Below are 18,114 nucleotides of genomic sequence, written 5' to 3' on the forward strand. Positions count from 1 at the left end.
GAGCCCTGAAAGATCTTGCAGTTCAATTTTCACATTACTTTTTTGATGCAGAAGGTGGAAAAGTTCATTTTATATTGTCAGTGTCACATAAGGAAAGTTTTGTTCTGACTGCACTGGCAACTGGCACTTACATATGCTGACCAGCCGTCCCGCTTTTGGCGGGACCGTCCCGCCTTTGGACAATTTGTCTCGCGTCCCGCGGGTCAAACAAATTGTCCCAATTGTGGGGAGGCTGCTGCACTGCCTTGGGGGCGCAAGGCAGTGCGGCAGCCTCCCGTGCGCCTGGCCGCAGGAGCGCATGGCCTTCTGGGGCTCGCCGTTTGCTGCTCTGTCACAGGGCGGCAAACGGCAAGCCCCAGAAGCCACCTCCCTGTCCCGGATTACAAAGGTGACCATCTGGTCACCTTACACTTACATCAAGGCAAATTCCAGTCTTTGGACATTTCTCTTGGTAACAGTAAACTTTAGCTTTCTCCAGTCCAAGGGCACTTAAACAAAATGTGGGACTGATGTGATAGACTTCTCTTATGCTGTGAAAGTCAGATCCCAGCTGCTATCCCATTATTTTTACAGACTGTATCCTATTGGCCCCTTGTATCTGTTTCAATTGTCTGAAGCTTCAGCTGATGAAGAAATTGTATGATGGGCATCTGGGTAGTGAGCCACACAGTCTTTGTAAAGCAAGGAATGTTAACTAGTACAAAAATCCGATGATCTGGTTACACCTTTCTCTATTCAATCAAATTTGTTTTGATGCTGCCAAACATTTATGGAGAAAGAAACAAGAACGAGCTTTGGTCTTGCAGATCAGAAGATACAGTCCCCCATGCTGTTCCCATTCTGAGCAAACAAGCTAGAGTCTTCTCCACCCCCTTCTAATTTGGAGCCCTAATGTACTGAGTTGTCATAGCCCTGGCAGGCTGAACAGAAGATGGAGGCTATAATTAGCCATACCTGAACCACACTGGGGGCCACTCCATCCAGCAGCACAGGAACAGCCATATGGGTCAGGCAGGCAGAAGGCCAGCCCCCTGCAGCCCTGCTCACCTGGACACTGTTCTTGGCAGTTCCGCCCAAACCTGCCTTCCCTACAAGCTGAAAGGAAAGAAGGTGCCTGTCAGAGAACTGCATCCACTACAGACATTATTGGCTTATTCATTCTTACTTCCTGCTCTTTTAACCTTATCTAGTTGATGTCAGCACCAAGCCCCAAATTCATAGTTTCCCATTGTTTTGATGTCACTGTAATCTTTGTATTCAAATCCAAGCCCAAGCCCCTTCTCTCCAGTTGTCCTCTTTGCAGAGCTCCAGACCTTGGGACTACATGGTCTTTCACCTCCTACCAGTTGCCTAGAGATGCTTACCCAGATCTAATGTGTTTTCTCATTAGTGCATGTTTCTATCCTAGCCAAGGGAAGTAGAGAGAAAAGGGTGTGCTTGTTACGTTTACTGAAAATATTTGAAGAAAAGCACACCAGCAGTATTGTCTTTTCAATGAACAGCAGAGGTGGTACAGGTAAAGCAGAAAGGAAGCTTCTGCTTTTCCTGCTGTTAAAGTCAAATTTGCATGAAAGTTTTGAAACGGTTCTGAACTGTACTTAATGCCCTTCTGAATCCTGTTGCACACATGTATGGAAGTTCTTGAATTGTGTTGGCTTTTTTCCATTCTGGGCACCCCTCATAGCAAACAGGGTTCAGCCAGGTATTTTCATTGGCCACACAATTTGCATGTCTGGGTTTCTAGTTTCAAAGCAAAGCAAAATCAACTGTGTGTTTACTTTACATGATTGCAGTACAGTGCTAAATGGGTAGAACAGATAATGGCTGTGGAGGCATACTCTACAGGTGAGCTGTTCCTGGGGGAATATGAGGTCCATGCATCTTATAAGGTGGGCATGGAAATCACAAGAGCAAGAGCAGTGATGTGTACTTCATATGATGTTGATGGATAAATAGAACTTGGGACCCAGCACACAGATCCCACTGTGGAAAAGGCAAGAATCTGTCACTGCTACTCTGTGAAAACAAGGACATTTATAGCCTTCAACCATAGAGCAAAAATATCATTTCTCAATAAATTCAACAGCATAATGCTTCTTACCTTTTTCGCAGCGGGTACCCATGAAACCTGGTGGGCAGATGCACTCTCCCACAATGTGGTGGCATATGCCTCCGTTCAGGCAGTCAGAACAGTCCTTGTCACAAAGGACACCCCATTTCTTCTCCGCACAACCTGGGAGAGAGAGAGATGGAAGTTCCCAATCAGCAACAGGGAGTAACAATAACAGCGGAGCCATCAGGTTGGACCCCAAGATTTCTGCCTGCTTCTACACTGGGATGGGAATAACTTTCCTGCTGGGGAAGCTGTAGCATAAACATGGTATCCATATACCTTGTTCCCATGCTGCTCACAGCTGTCCCTGCCCCCAAACCTGCCCCATCCCTCCATCAAATTGGTGCAGACACACTGACTGCCAATGATTATACTGCCCTGCCCCGCTCCTGGCCTGGCAACTCCCTTTCTCTTACTTCACAGCTGAATTGTGGTGATGAAAACACCAAAGCTCGTCTGGAGGGAAGAAGGAACTGTCCTTTAAAGGGCTTAAGGGGAGGGATAATAGTTTAGCTCTATCACCAGAAGCTGCCTCATACTGAAATGGTAATTTTGATCATTCAACATCAGTATTGTCCACTCAGACTGACCACAGCTCTCCAGGGGCTTAGGTAGAGACCTTTCACATCACCTGCTACCTGATCTCTTTTCCTGGAGACACTGGAGATTCAACCTGGGACCTTCTGAATAACAAGCAGATGCTCTGCTACTGAGCCATACCCCTTCCCTGAGCTGTACATGTGGGTCTATCTTCATACAGAGGATCTCTACATCCCTACAACAAAACATCCACATGGTAGATTCCCCGTGTATTCTCTGACCCATAAAATCATAGAGTTAGAAGGGTACAACGAAGCCAGCTAGTCTAACTCTGCACAATACAGGATCAGCTGCCCTACAGCATTCCTGTCAAGTGCTCATCCAATCCCTTGGCATTGTCCCCAATGTCACTCAGGGCTTTCTCAGTTCTTTTTAAGTATAGCAATTGATATATCATTATAGTCTAATCTAACAATACATAATTGGCTAAGGGTTCGAACAATGCCAATGCCAGCAAAAGCTGATGGGAATTGTAGTCCATGAACATCTGAAACGCCAGAGTTGGACACCTCTGGTCAAAGGCCTTCACAGCTGGAATCAACTGGCTGTTGTGGGTTTTCTGGGTTGTGGAGCAACGGTCTGGTGGTTTTAGCTCCCAACATTTCACCCTCATCTGTGGTCTCTGAAGATGCCAGTCACAGTTGCAAGTGAAACATTAGGAGCTAAAACTACCAGACTACAGGCACACTGCTCAGAAAACCCACAACAGCCATTCTAATCCATAGTAGTGCCACCAAGCTTTGTTGCAACTTTCCCAAAAATATCACGAGAAAATCACAGAAAAGATGAAGAAAATGCAGGAGGTACACAGAAGAACCACGATGCTGTGGGAAAGTGGGAGGGGGAAAGGTTTCCAATAGCATGCGAGCTGGGGCAAAACTTTCCTTGTATATATCTGAGCTGTGACTTTGGTAGGCATAGTTTAAATCAAGGAAGGAGCAGAGGAAGGAGTGTTAAATACTCTCAGCCAGCAATTTTTCCCTATCTTCAAAGGTAACAGTTAGCTTCTGGCTCCTCATCTGATTTGGCCCTGAGAACTCCAAACCAGTAGATGGTTAGTCTGTTGCAGTCACAGAGCCTTGGGGCACATTGTCCTGTTCACACAACATGGAGACTGCATTTATCAGGAAGACTGTGGTTGTGCACTCTTCTGTTATGCATGGTTGAAGAGCCAGAATCCAAATCATAACTGAACAGGGCAATAGATTGTCATGTGGTAGAGCAGGAAAAACTGCCTCTGCAGAAATTACCTTTTCCGTGCAACTAATAATGGTACAAGAACCCTTTTGCCTCTAATGTTCAAGAAGCGAATTGCACACATGACATGTCTGGACTTGAAGCGGTTTTGTAGTCTGCATCTCACCTCGCACAATTAGCCTGAAGGAAGCACTTGATAAGGGGCTGTCCCCCATGAATGAGGCACTGTAAATCCCACCATCAGCTACTCTCACAGATGGTAGGGATAGAGTGAATCGATTCCCCTTCACCTCACCCTTGTCTGTGGTCTGATAGAAGGAGCCTGCACAGAGAAAAGGTGAGAAAAACAGGAGAATTAGAAAAGCTAACTCTGAAATTGGTTAGAGAGCATAAGAAACCTCTGGATTTACAGCATATACAGATCAGTGCCCATACAGCCAATATTTTTGCGCTAGACTAGCAGAAGACCTGAGAAAATACCAAGCACCACTGCAACGCCACAAGGCGGGGCTAGGTATACATAACAGACATAAACAGAAGACTAATATTTCCATAAGACAGCTGCTTTCCTGCATCATCACAGGGAGATGTGTTCCAAGTGGCACACCTGGGGACCAGATTTCTGGACCAGATCTTTCTATGTCATGCAACTGGAAGGGAAGCACTTACCATTCCTTTTCCACAAAATATCTGTGTTCTTTTCATGCTTTATCTTGGCAACAAGCTCAGCTGACTGAAAGAGGCTGACTGTCTGTGTTGCCTTTTCTGGGACCAGGTTGGCTGCAAAATCACATAAAAATAGGGTTAGACAGCAGGACCTGCAGAGGTTTTTTTTTCTTCAAGAGAGGACCACACTAACAGTCCTTTTCTTGGTTGGTGTGTGTGTGGGGGGCTTATTTGTCATTATATCAGCACTTACTGGAACATCTCATCCTGCTCATAACGTTCACAAATGTCCCCACATACAGTGATGGAAAGGATAACATACAAGAATGGACCAGATTACTGTTCATAATGTTCTGTTATGAAGGGGTCATGAAAATAGATATGCTTTATTTATAGGAAGGTCGAAATAGCCTTTATAATTGGTATATTAGACTTACAGCCCAATCTGGGGGGGGGGGGGCAGTTCAGTGGTGTCCAGCGACAATACTGCTGCAGCACAGCCACACTGCCTCCAATGGAGTTCCAAGCGGCAGAGCAAGCAGCAGGAAAAACAGTAACCTGCTGCCACCCAGAAAGCGCTACAGAAAAAAATGACTTATGGCTGCGTTGGAGGCATTCTCAGGCTGAAATGCCTTTAGAAGCAGACTAGAGTCTGTTCATCCTCACCCCAGTTCACACCCAGCTGTGCTGGTGTTTCCTTTCACGCCGGTGTAGCTCTGGGATGACAGTAACTTCTAGGCTGGGTGAAGCGAAGCTGAACCTAAGCATCTCTAACTCTGTCAGGCTGTGCATTTTAAAAAAACCTGATCGCTAGATGATCAGATGCTATCTGTGCTGCATTGGTGAAACTGACATCAGAAGGCAAGATTTGTTTCTGAAAATATATTAGCAGCTTGGCTGAACACAGCCTTATAATTTCTATGCTATAGTAATTACATTTTGTGTCTTTCCTTAGACACAATTGTGTGTGCATTGTGTGCATGCGTGTGTTTCTTCTCTAAACCTGTCAGTCTACTTTCTGGTATATGATTCTGGTTCTATGATTATTTCTTTCTGGTTCTATGATTATTTTTAAAAATATTACTAATTGTCTATACTTGAGGGATACTTTGAGGGATGTTGGATCGCATAAAAGCATAAGGTTCAAGGGAAGTAGAGACGCTTCCAGCCAGAGTAATTTGCTTGCATAGCTCTGGGTTCTGCCTGCCTCCCTGGACATAAATCAGTTGGTGAACCCAGGATTAAGTGAAGAGAAAAAATTAAAGATGATCACTACTTGATTTCCCGTGTTTATTTTTGTTGTGCATAAACAGGAAATCCAAGACTGCCTGGAAGAAGTAGAGAGAGAACTCTACTTCTTTAGTATCGGTTCTGTTGTAATTGGATAAAGGAACAAATGTGAAATATTTACTTCAAATTATACATACATCTCACTTAGAAAGCATTTAGGTACCACCAATTTGTACACTTTCTGGTCCATTATATGTGAATCTCATTTTATGCTTACCGTTTATGTTGTTATGTACATACACTATCCTTGTTTGTTCTGTCTGGGTCTGTCCCAAGCAATATGTGATGCCCACTAGGTCTGCCCGAGAGAAGCCACGCATCTGGATCTCATTGCTGCTGTTCTTATAGATCTGGAACTTGGACTTCGGTGGGGTCATGACAATTCTATTGTCTCTTTCAAGAAGGAGAGTCATGTTCCGCTCACTTGTCACACAGGAGAGGTAGAAGCTGATGTGCGAGGGGCTCAGGACATTGGCAATCACGGTTATATCCAGAATTGCTTCTGCATCAGAACAATAGAAGGAGTCATTTTGTGGATAGGGAGAATGAATGATGTCAGCATAGTGCACACCTAGCAGTCTCTAGGCTTCAAAATCTAGTCCAATCTCTACTATAAAATAGAAAGCCAATTTGTCTTCATTTAAAAGTGCAGCAGATTCCTAAGAGTGGTCTCTAAGCAACCAGGCACACTCACCCTTAGACCTAGAAGTGAGAAAATTGCCCTGCTCAGCAAAATACTAATTTCTATAGATGCTGAGGACTGAAAGGGGAGTCCCTTCATGGGACTCTTAAATCTCATCAATTTACTATTCCCCGTCCTTTGGAGTACTGACCTAGGTATCACAGGGTATGTGCTTCCTAGTACTGCCACCAAAGATGACAGGGGCAGGCAGAGACGTGCTTCAACTTTTCAAAAATTAATATCGGAGCACACCTCTAACGCCCCTATTATACTATGCAGTACTGCCCAACTCTCTTCAATGACACATTGCTCTTCTATGCTTTGTATCGTTTTCATTTACTCTGCCTGTCCTGCTCTGTTTGAAAAGCCAAGTGGATGTTGTCCTTTGTTTTAAAGATATATCATCATTCAAGTTATCAACAGCTGTAGCGGGTGAAGTGGCCAGTGGTGCACTATGTGACACTTTAATGTGCATGCAGTATATGAATATGTGCTAAAGACACATTCCTTAGATTTTACTTTTTCAGAGACTTTGAAAAGGGAACCAAACCTGAATAATGACAATGTAAACTATTCACACTGTACATTTTTGCAAGGTATTCCCCTCTGCAAAAAGGACCAGTGATTTACTAAGGAACAGGGGCAAGAAAACCAGTTAAGTAGGGACAGTTGAAGAGTATAAATTCTTCATCTGATCTAAGATCCAACTGTCCTTATTACCAATGACATAACCCTTATTTTCTGGTAGAAAGAAGCTTTTAGCAGCTGTGTTGGTCCCAAAGTAAAATAAAAATTTAAAAATACCCTTATAATTCCTTTTATTAGGACCAACCAAATAAATTAGAACTTTTCTGTAAATCACTCTGCACATTAAGAAATGCTATAGAAATTGTTCATGATAATAGTTCCCAAGTTAAGGTGAATGCATGTATGTGCACTCAGTGTCTTTCAGAATCTCATTACACAATACATGTGGGGTCTGTCAGCTGGTGTCTCTTTTATGGCCCTGTAAGATAGGGGGAGATAACAGAGGAGTCATGCACCATCCTTGAATAAAATGGCTGATAAGAGCAGGGAGGCTATTCTCCCTATTGTTTGTTCCAACTGATAAGAAAATTGCTTGCCAATCCTATATCCTTATCTGGGCAAAGACTCATAGAGTAGAAAGGTGCTTGGAGGCCATCTAGCTAATTCCAGCTCTCAGTTCTGGAAATCGAAAACTGGAACATTCTAAATGACTGTTCAGCTTTTGTTTGCAGCTCATAAGCAAAGGAAAATTTACCCGGCCCAAAATAATTGGTTCAATTGTTACATTGTTGTCTGTTCAATTTTTCCAGTCTTCTCATCAAATAGAAAACACAAGCCATGAAACACCACTGCAAACTCCTGAATGAAAGTATCTGTAATCATAAATATAATTCCTGCAAAAAAATTATCATTATCCAAATGCTGTTCTTCACATGTTATGTAAGAGATAATGGATCTCCTGGCATGTTTTAAACCAAAGTCACTGGAAGAAGGGTTGTCTGATCTTTCCACCCCCTGATATTCCTCTATGCTGTTTTGCAAATTAAATAGAACATTCTTAAACAAAGTTATTTCTTATAAAATCTATTGGTCAGTGGGCTTCTAAGGGTAAGACTCTGGTTAGGACTACATTGTAAATGAATTCTTCAAATGGTTTTTTGTCCCACTCAGATACTTGTGTTTTCCTCCTACAAGGCAAACAGCAGCTGGAGGAGGTCAGTTTAGATGGAGGAAATCAATGGTGGCCTTTTTAAATGCCTGCTTCCCAAGCATCAGTGCTCAAATCGTATTGATAGGCTCCCACCCTCTCAGGTGTTGCTCTCACCTCCACTCAAAACAAACACAAACCATGTCATTGACAGGGTCTCCATACAAGTAACCACAAGCAGCATGAGTTGAAAAGATTAAAAAATATCATATATCCAAGCATATGCAAAGTTCAGCATGAATTATTCCCAACATTTACAGGTCTCCTGGTTCCAGTGATCTCTATTATTCCCCTGCTTCCATTGAAAAAATAAAATAAAATCCCTGACCATGTAAGCATTCAAAGAATGATAATCAGCCTAATTTGAGAAATCAGGGCAATGCTACAGCTTCAGCATGGCCGACAGCTCCCAATTTAAATCCATCTGTGGGCCCTATTTTTTCCCTAATGCCAGGATTATTGCTACGAGGAATGCAAGTGATGCAGTAAAACCAGACTCTTGCTATACTTGTTGTACTTGAACAGTGGTTTTCAACCTTTCCAGTGTAGGGCCAACTTTCAAGGCCATGACAAAGTGTAGAACCCACTGGCTTCAACTACATGACAGGAAGTGACATACTATCACAGTCGCATACAAGGAAAGGAAGAGTGGGGGCTTCATGCTGACAGACAGGATTGCCAGTTTATTTATTAGTTTTATATCCTATCCTTATATCCTATCAAGATGGGCTCAAAGTGGCTCTCAACAATTAATTCCACACAGTAAAAACATATCATAATTACAATATTAATTCCTTGGTGCCTCAGCCAATGGACTGTAGACTCATTCAGAGAGGGGAATGAATCAGAGTGGTGTAAAAAAGGAGGAGTACAGAACAATACAACAGGGTAAAGGAAAGAAGAAGGAAGGAACAAGGGAAGGGAAGAGGAGGGAGGCCAGCTAAGATGGATAGCTTGGGAAATTCTTGGAGATTTATGAACAGTACCTGGAATGAGTAGAGTTTAGGGAGGGGTGGGAGCTCAGTGGGGATGTAATGCCACACAGTCCACCCTCCAAAGTTGCCATTTTCTCCAGGGAAACTGATCTGTGTAGTCTGGAGACTAGTTGTAACTTCAGGAGAACCCCAGTTCTCTCTTGCAGGTTAGTAGTCCCTGGTGGGAGACTTCTTGCTGCAAAGTACACTTAGTCCAAGCCAAGGTAACAGAAGAGACAGAATGCAACAGAGAGCTTTTGCAGGGAGGAGGAGGTCTATGAACCATGTGCTATGCATGATCACTGACAGCCGGGCCTTACAAGAACAGAAAATAACAGCAGCTCTGTCTGACTCCTGAAAATCACTGTTCTAGAACCTAGCCCCAAGCAGCAAAGTGTCAGCCATGGGGGTCCACTGAAGGACTCGCATATAGGGCCCATTATGAAATCAGGCCTGTTTTTTTAACCTATTTATGCCTGCATTAAAAAACAAACAGAAAACAGTTTCAGTTATTATCCATTCTTCTCCATATCCTTGTCTGAGAGAAAATTCTATAGACTCCACAAGAGCAAGTATGTGAAGAATTGCAAGCACTTTTAATATCACTCATAAATAGGCCTTGTATGGTGCTCACTCTCTGTCAGTGTTTCCCTGGTAAAATAGGAAGTTCTTATCTAACAAGTTAAAAAATAATATTATTCTTCTGTCTCGGACTGCATACAATATAGCTTGGAAAACAACTCATCCACCAATCAAAACATCTGCCCTTGTGTTTTTGTGAAGGAACTAAGGAATATTTTAATGCTTTGAAAAGCATATTTTTAAAATGGGTGGGCAGTACATTAATGATCTAGGAACATTCAGCAGAGGCAAAATTCCTTCTGAACACATACACATATGTGATCATGATATATAAATGATACTATGAAAATGATACTACTACTATGGGACTGGACAGGTTCTGGCATATCATCATCAAGCTTAAGGTGACTGCAGAGCCCTAAGAGCCTGCAGGCTTTTTATTCACTTTTTTAATGTTTGACCAGTGATGGCAGAGAGAAAGAGAGACACAAGTGACATCAGCATACCCTGAGGTGAGGTCAGTGCCAGGGCCCATAGCATCTGACAAGGTCCACTACTGATGATTTGTGTTAGGATTTGCAAGTGTCTGTCACAATCCTGACAACAAGGGGTTAACTGCGTGCATGTTAATTAGCTAGTGAGGTCAGTGTCTTGCTATCAATTCATTGATGAGTCATTGGGCAGTTAATCCGACATTGCTTAGGTGAGGCAGAGCACGTAGGTCAGAGATTATAAAGTTAACTATGTTTTCTTTGTCTCACACACAAGAGGTTTTTTCTTGTACCTGTAAGATGGATTCACCTTAAGAGGTGAATGCCTAGGCGACATGTGGGCTCACATGTGCCTAAGTTCTGCAACTAAGTTTGTACTAGAATAGTAAGGATTTGTTATGTTTATTCCATGTATACCCTACCCTGATTTAGTTAAGTAAAGTTTCTTTTTTATAATCACAGCAAAAGTCTCCTGGTCTTTCCTCTCACTCTGCTTATTACCCAAATAGGGAAACAATTCCCCAACAATTTGTTGCTCACTCATTTCCTCTGATGCTTACACTCACACCCTTCCATTGCTTGTTTGTGAGTGTTTTGTCACCTGTGCTCCTCACTGCAATTTGCTGCCTAGTGCTACTGGAGATGGGCATGCAAATGGTGCACAAAGCATCAGCATTCCTGGTTGCCATGACAGTGTCACTCATTACCGCACCTGCCAGCCAGCACCATCAGGAAAAGGCAGGTATGCAGAGTGAACTGTTGTGATTGCAGGTGGTGTGAGGGGTTGCTCATGGACAGAGGAAGGGGGATGAATGCGGGCAGGTAAGCATAGGAGGCCCTGGACACTGTCTGCCCAGATCCCCCCAAAAACTGGAACTGGTCCTTGAAAAGATTTTGCAAAGATTTTTACTTCCTTTGGAAACTGCTTTCAGTCACATTTTGTCAGCAATCCATTCTTTCTACCTTTGGCTTCATAAATGATGGTTAGAATGATCTGCAAAAAGCTATGCTCAAAGAACTTTGCTGAGTGCAGTTATTTAGGGCAGATGACATGGATCTGAATCTCGCCACTGGAATTCAGGATGTGAAATTTGGCCCTGAAAAGAAGCCAGGGAGGGAATCTAGATTGGAGGTATGGGGCTGGGGAAAGGGATTAGTTCTTTCCATGCCATCAGAAATGTAATTGCCCCCCCCCCCCCCCCGACTGTTTTAAAACATGGTAAAAATACAAGCAGAATATGATTCCAGAGAAGTAGCTGGGTTACTCTGATGCAGCAGAAATAAATCAGGGTCTTGTGACACCTCAAAACTATCAACATCTTATTCTAGAATATGCATTTGTAGAGTAGAGCCTACTTCTCCAGAAATTATGAGGGGCTTCTCACTACGGCACTTTAAGAAGCAGACTTGAGGGAAAACAAACTGTGGAGTCAAGGGGCCTTTGAAATACAGAAAGTACCAAGTGAAATGTAATCATGTAAATTTCACAATTACTGGGGAAACTACCAAGACCATTCACGAGTTACGTGAATAGTTAACACCTGAAATGGGTGGAAAGTCACAGCTTTTGAGATAAAATTCAGTTAAAGCCCTTCCCCCCACCAAACCAAAACCCTCTAAGTCCCATTTCAATCTAGTGAGAAAGTAGTAATGTTCCAGTTCAACCATGTTTCACCGGAGTCTCACTTTGAAACTCTTTTGTTGAAAGATGATGGCAACTTTGCAGTCAGAAAGAGAATGAGATTTTCTCCAACTGGTTTCTGGACACTGTAGTTTTTCTTTCAATATAACTCCAACCAAGGCTAAGCCAAGCATGCCTGAGCAAAGGGGATGACGATGGACATAGCTAAATCTGGTTCAACTAATGACTAGTGCAGCATGTGGACTTGGAGGAAGGCACTATAAACAAAGGAAGATGTTCAGAGAGCTTTGAACCCCTGCCACTGCTAGCTTTCCTTAATGGCTAAGGTAAGTATTGTAGTTTTCCACGTTAGTCCCCTCTCTCTACAGTTTCTCCTTCTTGCTGGGTGGATAGGAGATAAATGCTGTAGAACTCAGAATTAGGTGCCAGACAATGGGAGTTCTAGTTAGGGTGACTTGTATTCCTCCCCCCTCCCCACCCAGAAATTCCCCAGTGGAATCAGCAGCACTGATTTCTGCCAGCACTGGGAATAAACCATTGGTAAACATATGAATGTCATACTGGTTGTTTCAACCCCCCGAATTTTCCCTGTCAGATTTGTCAGTATTATTTGTGGCACCAAGAAATCAGCTTTACATATGTATATTGGACATATAAATGAGGGATGTTGTGCATAAACACTCACGGTGAATCAAAATTATACGTACAACCTGTGTATACAATCCAAATGACTCTACAAAATCAACACTGAAAAGTAGATCACTGAAACTATAGAGGAAAATATGGACTGAATGAAGTAGGGAGCATTTGCTCAAACACTGACTCCCAGATTGTAGGGCAAGTTCTGTTTTTCTACAGGATCCTAGTCATGGACCACACTTTCATTCCCAACACTAAACTAGCTGTGGAAATGAAGACCCTAACCCACCCCAACCCACCGCACCAGCACAATATTCCTTGAGAAGAAAGGATTCTTTTTACCTGTCAGGCGCCAGAAGAAGGCTAGAAGACAAATTCTTTTCAGTGCCATTTTCCTGAATGTGCCCATTGCCAACAGAACCCAGACATCACAAATCCAAAAGGGAATGGTTTTCATGCGCCGTGTGTATTCTCTAGGATTGCTGTTTCAGTGTCCTCCATTGCTTTGCAAAGGCTATAGTAGCTGGAAGGAAACTTGTACCAGACAGCCTCCGATTTGGGAGGAAATGCTCCCTGTCTGCGTGGCCCCACATGTAGTTCAGTGAATACAGCAAGAGGTGGGGTCTGGATTTTCCTTTAAAAGATGATGACTTGTCCTATAGATATGGCTGGAGCCTCAGCCCTTCTGCCCATTCCATCGCTTTATTCACCGCCATCTTCATCTGCAGAGGTGATAGAGCTTGCTTGTTTCATCCATGGTCACTTTGAAAACTAACTGGGGAACATCAGCATGGGGATAAAAGAAAACCCTCAGGCAGTACAGGAAGTGATGGGAATGGACTGGGCACATGATGAGCAGAAACTTTTAGTAGCAAAGATTTTCTTGGCTGGGGTTCAGCCAGAGTGAGGCTGTTGGGGGAGGAAAGCTTAGAGGCCCCCACAGGCGGTGACATGGAATCCTGTTTCCCATGCAGCATTTCCTGCTCTCCACCCATTGTTCCTTGGCTGTCTCTGGCTCTTGCAGGAGGCAGTCGTGTAATGGGAGGTGTCACCACCAAATGAGAGATGATTGGCACGAAAGGACTCTAGAGGCATTCAGGGGGCTCCCTTTATTCAGCTTCCCAAAGGGAAGGCGGAGGGAGAACTGGATCACAGTGTGGGATGGGATTGGTTTGCAGTGTCTCATTTCTGCATCAATAAGGTCTTGACAAAAACAAGGATTTTCAAGCTGATAGATGGATACTGTAAGTGGATTCCTGATTAAGAAGAGAAGAGAGTTTTAGATTTATATCCCCCCTTTCTGTCCTGTAGGAGACTCAAAGGGGCTTACAATCTCCTTGCCCTTCCCCCCTCACAACAAACACCCTGTGAGGTAGGTGGGGCTGAGAGAGTTCAGAAGAACTGTGACTAGCCCAAGGTCACCGAGCTGGCGTGTGTGGGAGTACACAGGCTAATCTGAATTCCCCAGATAAGCCTCCACAGCTCAAGTGACAGAGTGGGGAATCAAACCCGGTTCCTCCAGATTAGAATGCATCTGCTCTTAACCACTATGCCACCGCTGCTCCTATCAAGGCAATTAACCATCAAGGCATGGATTGCCAGCCTCTGGAAATCTGTGCTTTGCTTAGATTACAGAAGTGGCATAGAATCTTTTTCATTGCAGAGGAAACCTGTTCTTTGAAGGATCTACTGAGAAATAATTCCCTGAGATCCCTCATCACATCTGATGGACTTTAGCCTTCACATAGACAGGCCAGTTCTGCATAGCCACCACTTCAAATACAGCTAATGCGTTTCACATAGTTCTATGTTTGTCCCAGTAGGGCAAAGAATAACTCCCTTTAGACTGCTTTAGTTTAAGAAAACAATACATGGGTAAACGCTTATCTGCCCTGCTCATGCTGTGGTCCTGATCTGAATTGTGTCCCCTCCCCTGCCCATGAAGATGCTGGACATGAAACTCTCAGTATCGTGTATGGTTTTGTGTAGCCCTACAAGATTGAACTGTGAACCAAAAAATCCTTGCTTCCAATGTAGTCTCTGCTGCAAACACTATGTATACTATGTTGGTTATAGAAGATAGTGTCCCCAAGCAATAGCTGCTGAGGAACGTTGAAGCACAGCAATAAGTGACAACCCAGTATCCGTTAGTGTGCTTGTCACTTGGGATTCTTAAACAGAAATAACAAAGATTGATAAAGATAGTGGCCTGGATTCAGCCACCCAGTTTTCTAAAGAGTAACACATTTTACAGGTTCTTCCTTCCCGTACCAGTCCACTTAGCCCCTTGAAATTTTGTTGGGGAGGGGGAGGGAGTTAGTAGTCCCTAAACACAAAATGGAGGGAGGGGTCTATAGCAGAAGGGGGGGCAAATTTCATTTAAGTTACCTTCTCAATGAGAATTGCTATGTATGTAACTTTAGATGTCTCCAAATGTATTTTCAGTGTGTTTCAAAAGTAGAAGGCTATATACACATACAGTTTTGTAACACAGTGCTGCACATCAGATGCCGCACATATTCATAGTATTCATAAAAAGCAAATAACAACAGAAAATGCACAGCTAGGGCTTTAAAATCAGGATGCCCCAGGAGCTTCCCAAAGAGCCTTTTTCTGGCTACTGGCACCTCAGACAGTTGCTCGTTTGCTTAGTAACAAAAAGAACCCTTCATTCCTTGTGGGTTGTGCAGGTTCACTCTTTCCAGTGGGGAGAAGAGAGGTGTGGTGCCTCAGTTCACTCAAATGGAGTTTGTGGCCAGCACTCTGAGCACTCATTCACATGGACATGTTTTCAGTATTGTTTCAGTTGATCTAAGTAGTGGTTGAGGCATGCCAAAGCCGCCATATAACTGATTCAGCTCTCACACAAATCTTTACTGTACCACTGTTCAGTCATCTCCCAGGAATGCTGCGATGGCATGCTGAAACAATGTGTTCTGTTCTGAATTCTGTAAGATTCAACACATTCTTTGTTCACAACAAGCTAAACTGCTGCTTTTATGAAGATGGACTTTTGCAGGATAGCATAGGCAGGACTTCTGCTGACCTAACGAAATCAAATATACTTACTTGGCTGTTTAAATTGGCTGGGTTGTGAAAAGGCTATCTCCTTGCCTTTGCCCTCTTAGCACATAATGATGCCCTTCTGAGACCCTTGTTTTCACTAAACAAACAAAGGGCCAAGATTTGGTCAAGAGGGTGGGAGAGTCCTGTTGGAGAACAATAGCAGTTGACTCTTTAGGTAAACATGTTTGGGAGGAAATTAAATGTGGCTGCCAATCCATCTTTCTTTAGCCAGTTTCTGCTTACCACCCATTCCCACGCTTGTGCAAGATGTTCAAGTACCAGCAATACAGGCAAGGCATCACTTATTCTAGAAGTTACCTTGGAGGAGCCTCAGTCTGGGGCACATGATGCTCACACTCAAGAACACTACACAGAAACATCATATGCGTCCTACAGCTCACAAAAATCATTTCACATATTATAAAGCTAGATTGTGCATAAATCCCACCTGTATATGTTATGATCCTAAAGGGTCAATTCACACAGCAAAATTCCATATGGTAGACATGCTGCTACCACAAACACTTTGGTCAGACTGCACTTGAAGTTCTGTTCTATGAACACAATTCTTGGGAGTTGTGGGCCAATTCAGATAACGACTTTGGCATGCCTGGAGAAGGGTTTTCGGTCTCTTCCACCTGTGCCATTTTCCCAACATTTTCCCAATATAGTGTGTGTGTGTGTTAAGTGCCATCAAGTCGCTTTCAACCAGGGGTGGAGCAAGGAGGAACTGTGTCCGGGGCACACATGTGGACTGCGCCCCTGCCACGGTGCCACCCGCCCCTGCCCCACCTCCTGCCCTGTTGGTGCTGCGCCATTGTTTTCAGCTCATGGTGACCCTATGAATGAATGACCTCCCAAATGTCCTATCATTAACAACCTTTAACATGCTGAAGGTTGTGGCCTCCTTTATAGAGTCAATCCATTTCATGTTGTGTCTTCTTTTCTTGCTGTCTTCGACTTTTCCACACATTATTGTCTTTTCGAGTAAGTCTGGTCTTCTCATAATGTGGTCAAAGTATGATAGTCTCAGTTTACTCATTTTAGCTTCTAGGGACAGTTCTGGCTTGATTTGATCTAGAACTCACTTATTTGTCTTTTTGGTTGTTCATGGGATCCATAAAACTCCCCTCCAACACCACAGTTCAAATGAATCTACTACCTATCTGTCAGCTTTCTTCATGGTCCAACTTTCACATCCATATATAGTAATAGGGAATAGAATGGATTCACTATATTGTAGAATGAATAGAATCAGTGCAATAATTATGAATCTCAAATGCACAGTTATTCTTCAACTGCACACACTGCTTAGAAGTGAAGACATGCAGCTGAATCTCACCAGAGAAGTCCAACCATATCAAGAACTGTTCTCACACAACTTTTAGGATGAAAGAAAGGCAGAACAGCTACATGGCTGGCCACACATTATCCCACTGAAAATCTAAAGCAAGCATAGACAGGAAAAGGAAACCCATTCATTATTTCCGACTATTGACACAGAACTCAGGAAGTCAGATTCCCTTACATAGGTCCTGGGGTAGCTGAATACATTATACCCACTCTTCACCTTACCAGGGCTAGTGCCCTGGAATTCCTATAACCCACAATCGGCTTTTGTGCAGTGCATAGCAATGTACTCTTTAAAGATATGTCCTTGTAGCAATATTACTTCAAACGCAGAAGGAGAACGTTTAAGAAACTGAGAACAAGCAAGCCAATGCTTCTTTCAGAACTAGGTAATGTGTGCAAATATTTAGATAGAGGTGTTTAAAATGGAAGGAGATTGTCCCTGAACCTAGTATAAAGAGAAACAATGATAATTATTTTTTTTAAAAAAACCTATCCTTGAAAGAATAATCAAGATCAGCCCAACAACACATTGAAACAAAACAAATTAAGGAGAAAAATCCAGCTAGGAAATACAAAGAAACTAGATTACAAAGCATCTGTCCCCCCTCCCTCTTTTCTGAGTAGATAATGTATTACACAGTAATTATGCTAGCAGAGGTGGCAATGAATATGGACAGCATAGTAGGTAAGGAGTCCATTCAAATAAAATGTGATGGCAACACGTGTTGCATGAATATTACTTGATGTCTGAAACACCATATAAAAAAGACCCATCACATATCATGCACCACATTCATATCATCTCACATCACTACAACCTCAGGGTTTTCCGAGAGAAGCAGTTTCACACATTCATTGTGAGTCTTTCAGTAATATGTTGTGGAGGGGTAATGGACTGAATGATGATACCTATGGGAGAGAGCAAGATTCAAATACAGTAGCTCACAGGTGTCAAACTCGCGGCCCTCCAGATATTATGGACTACAGTTCTCAACACCCCCTGCCAGCATGATGCTTGTCAATGACCAACAAGGTTTCCAGGGTATAAGCTTTCAAGAACCAACATTCTCTTCATGAGATACCT

At 43.1% G+C, this 18,114-nt stretch overlaps 1 protein-coding gene across 2 annotated transcripts in view; it reads right to left on the reverse strand.

Annotated features, from left to right (window-relative positions):
• TIE1 (tyrosine kinase with immunoglobulin like and EGF like domains 1) overlaps positions 1-13,501 on the reverse strand; it is a 35,307-nt gene extending 21,806 nt beyond the window's left edge. The window contains exons 1-6 of one of the 2 annotated variants that reach the window (XM_048498725.1): positions 12,954-13,501; positions 6,084-6,368; positions 4,580-4,690; positions 4,077-4,232; positions 2,102-2,233; positions 955-1,095 (exon numbers count right to left, since the gene is read on the reverse strand). In XM_048498725.1, the coding sequence (XP_048354682.1) occupies positions 955-1,095; positions 2,102-2,233; positions 4,077-4,232; positions 4,580-4,690; positions 6,084-6,368; positions 12,954-13,068 (940 nt within the window). In that variant the 5' untranslated portion in view covers positions 13,069-13,501. The remainder of the gene's footprint in view (positions 1-954; positions 1,096-2,101; positions 2,234-4,076; positions 4,233-4,579; positions 4,691-6,083; positions 6,369-12,953) is intronic. The other variant, XM_048498726.1, reaches the window with a different exon arrangement.
• Between the last annotated feature and the right edge of the window lie 4,613 nt (positions 13,502-18,114).

This window comes from Sphaerodactylus townsendi, linkage group LG05 (genome assembly GCF_021028975.2).
Source record: "Sphaerodactylus townsendi isolate TG3544 linkage group LG05, MPM_Stown_v2.3, whole genome shotgun sequence".
In the NCBI taxonomy this organism is placed as follows: Eukaryota; Metazoa; Chordata; class Lepidosauria; order Squamata; family Sphaerodactylidae; genus Sphaerodactylus; species Sphaerodactylus townsendi.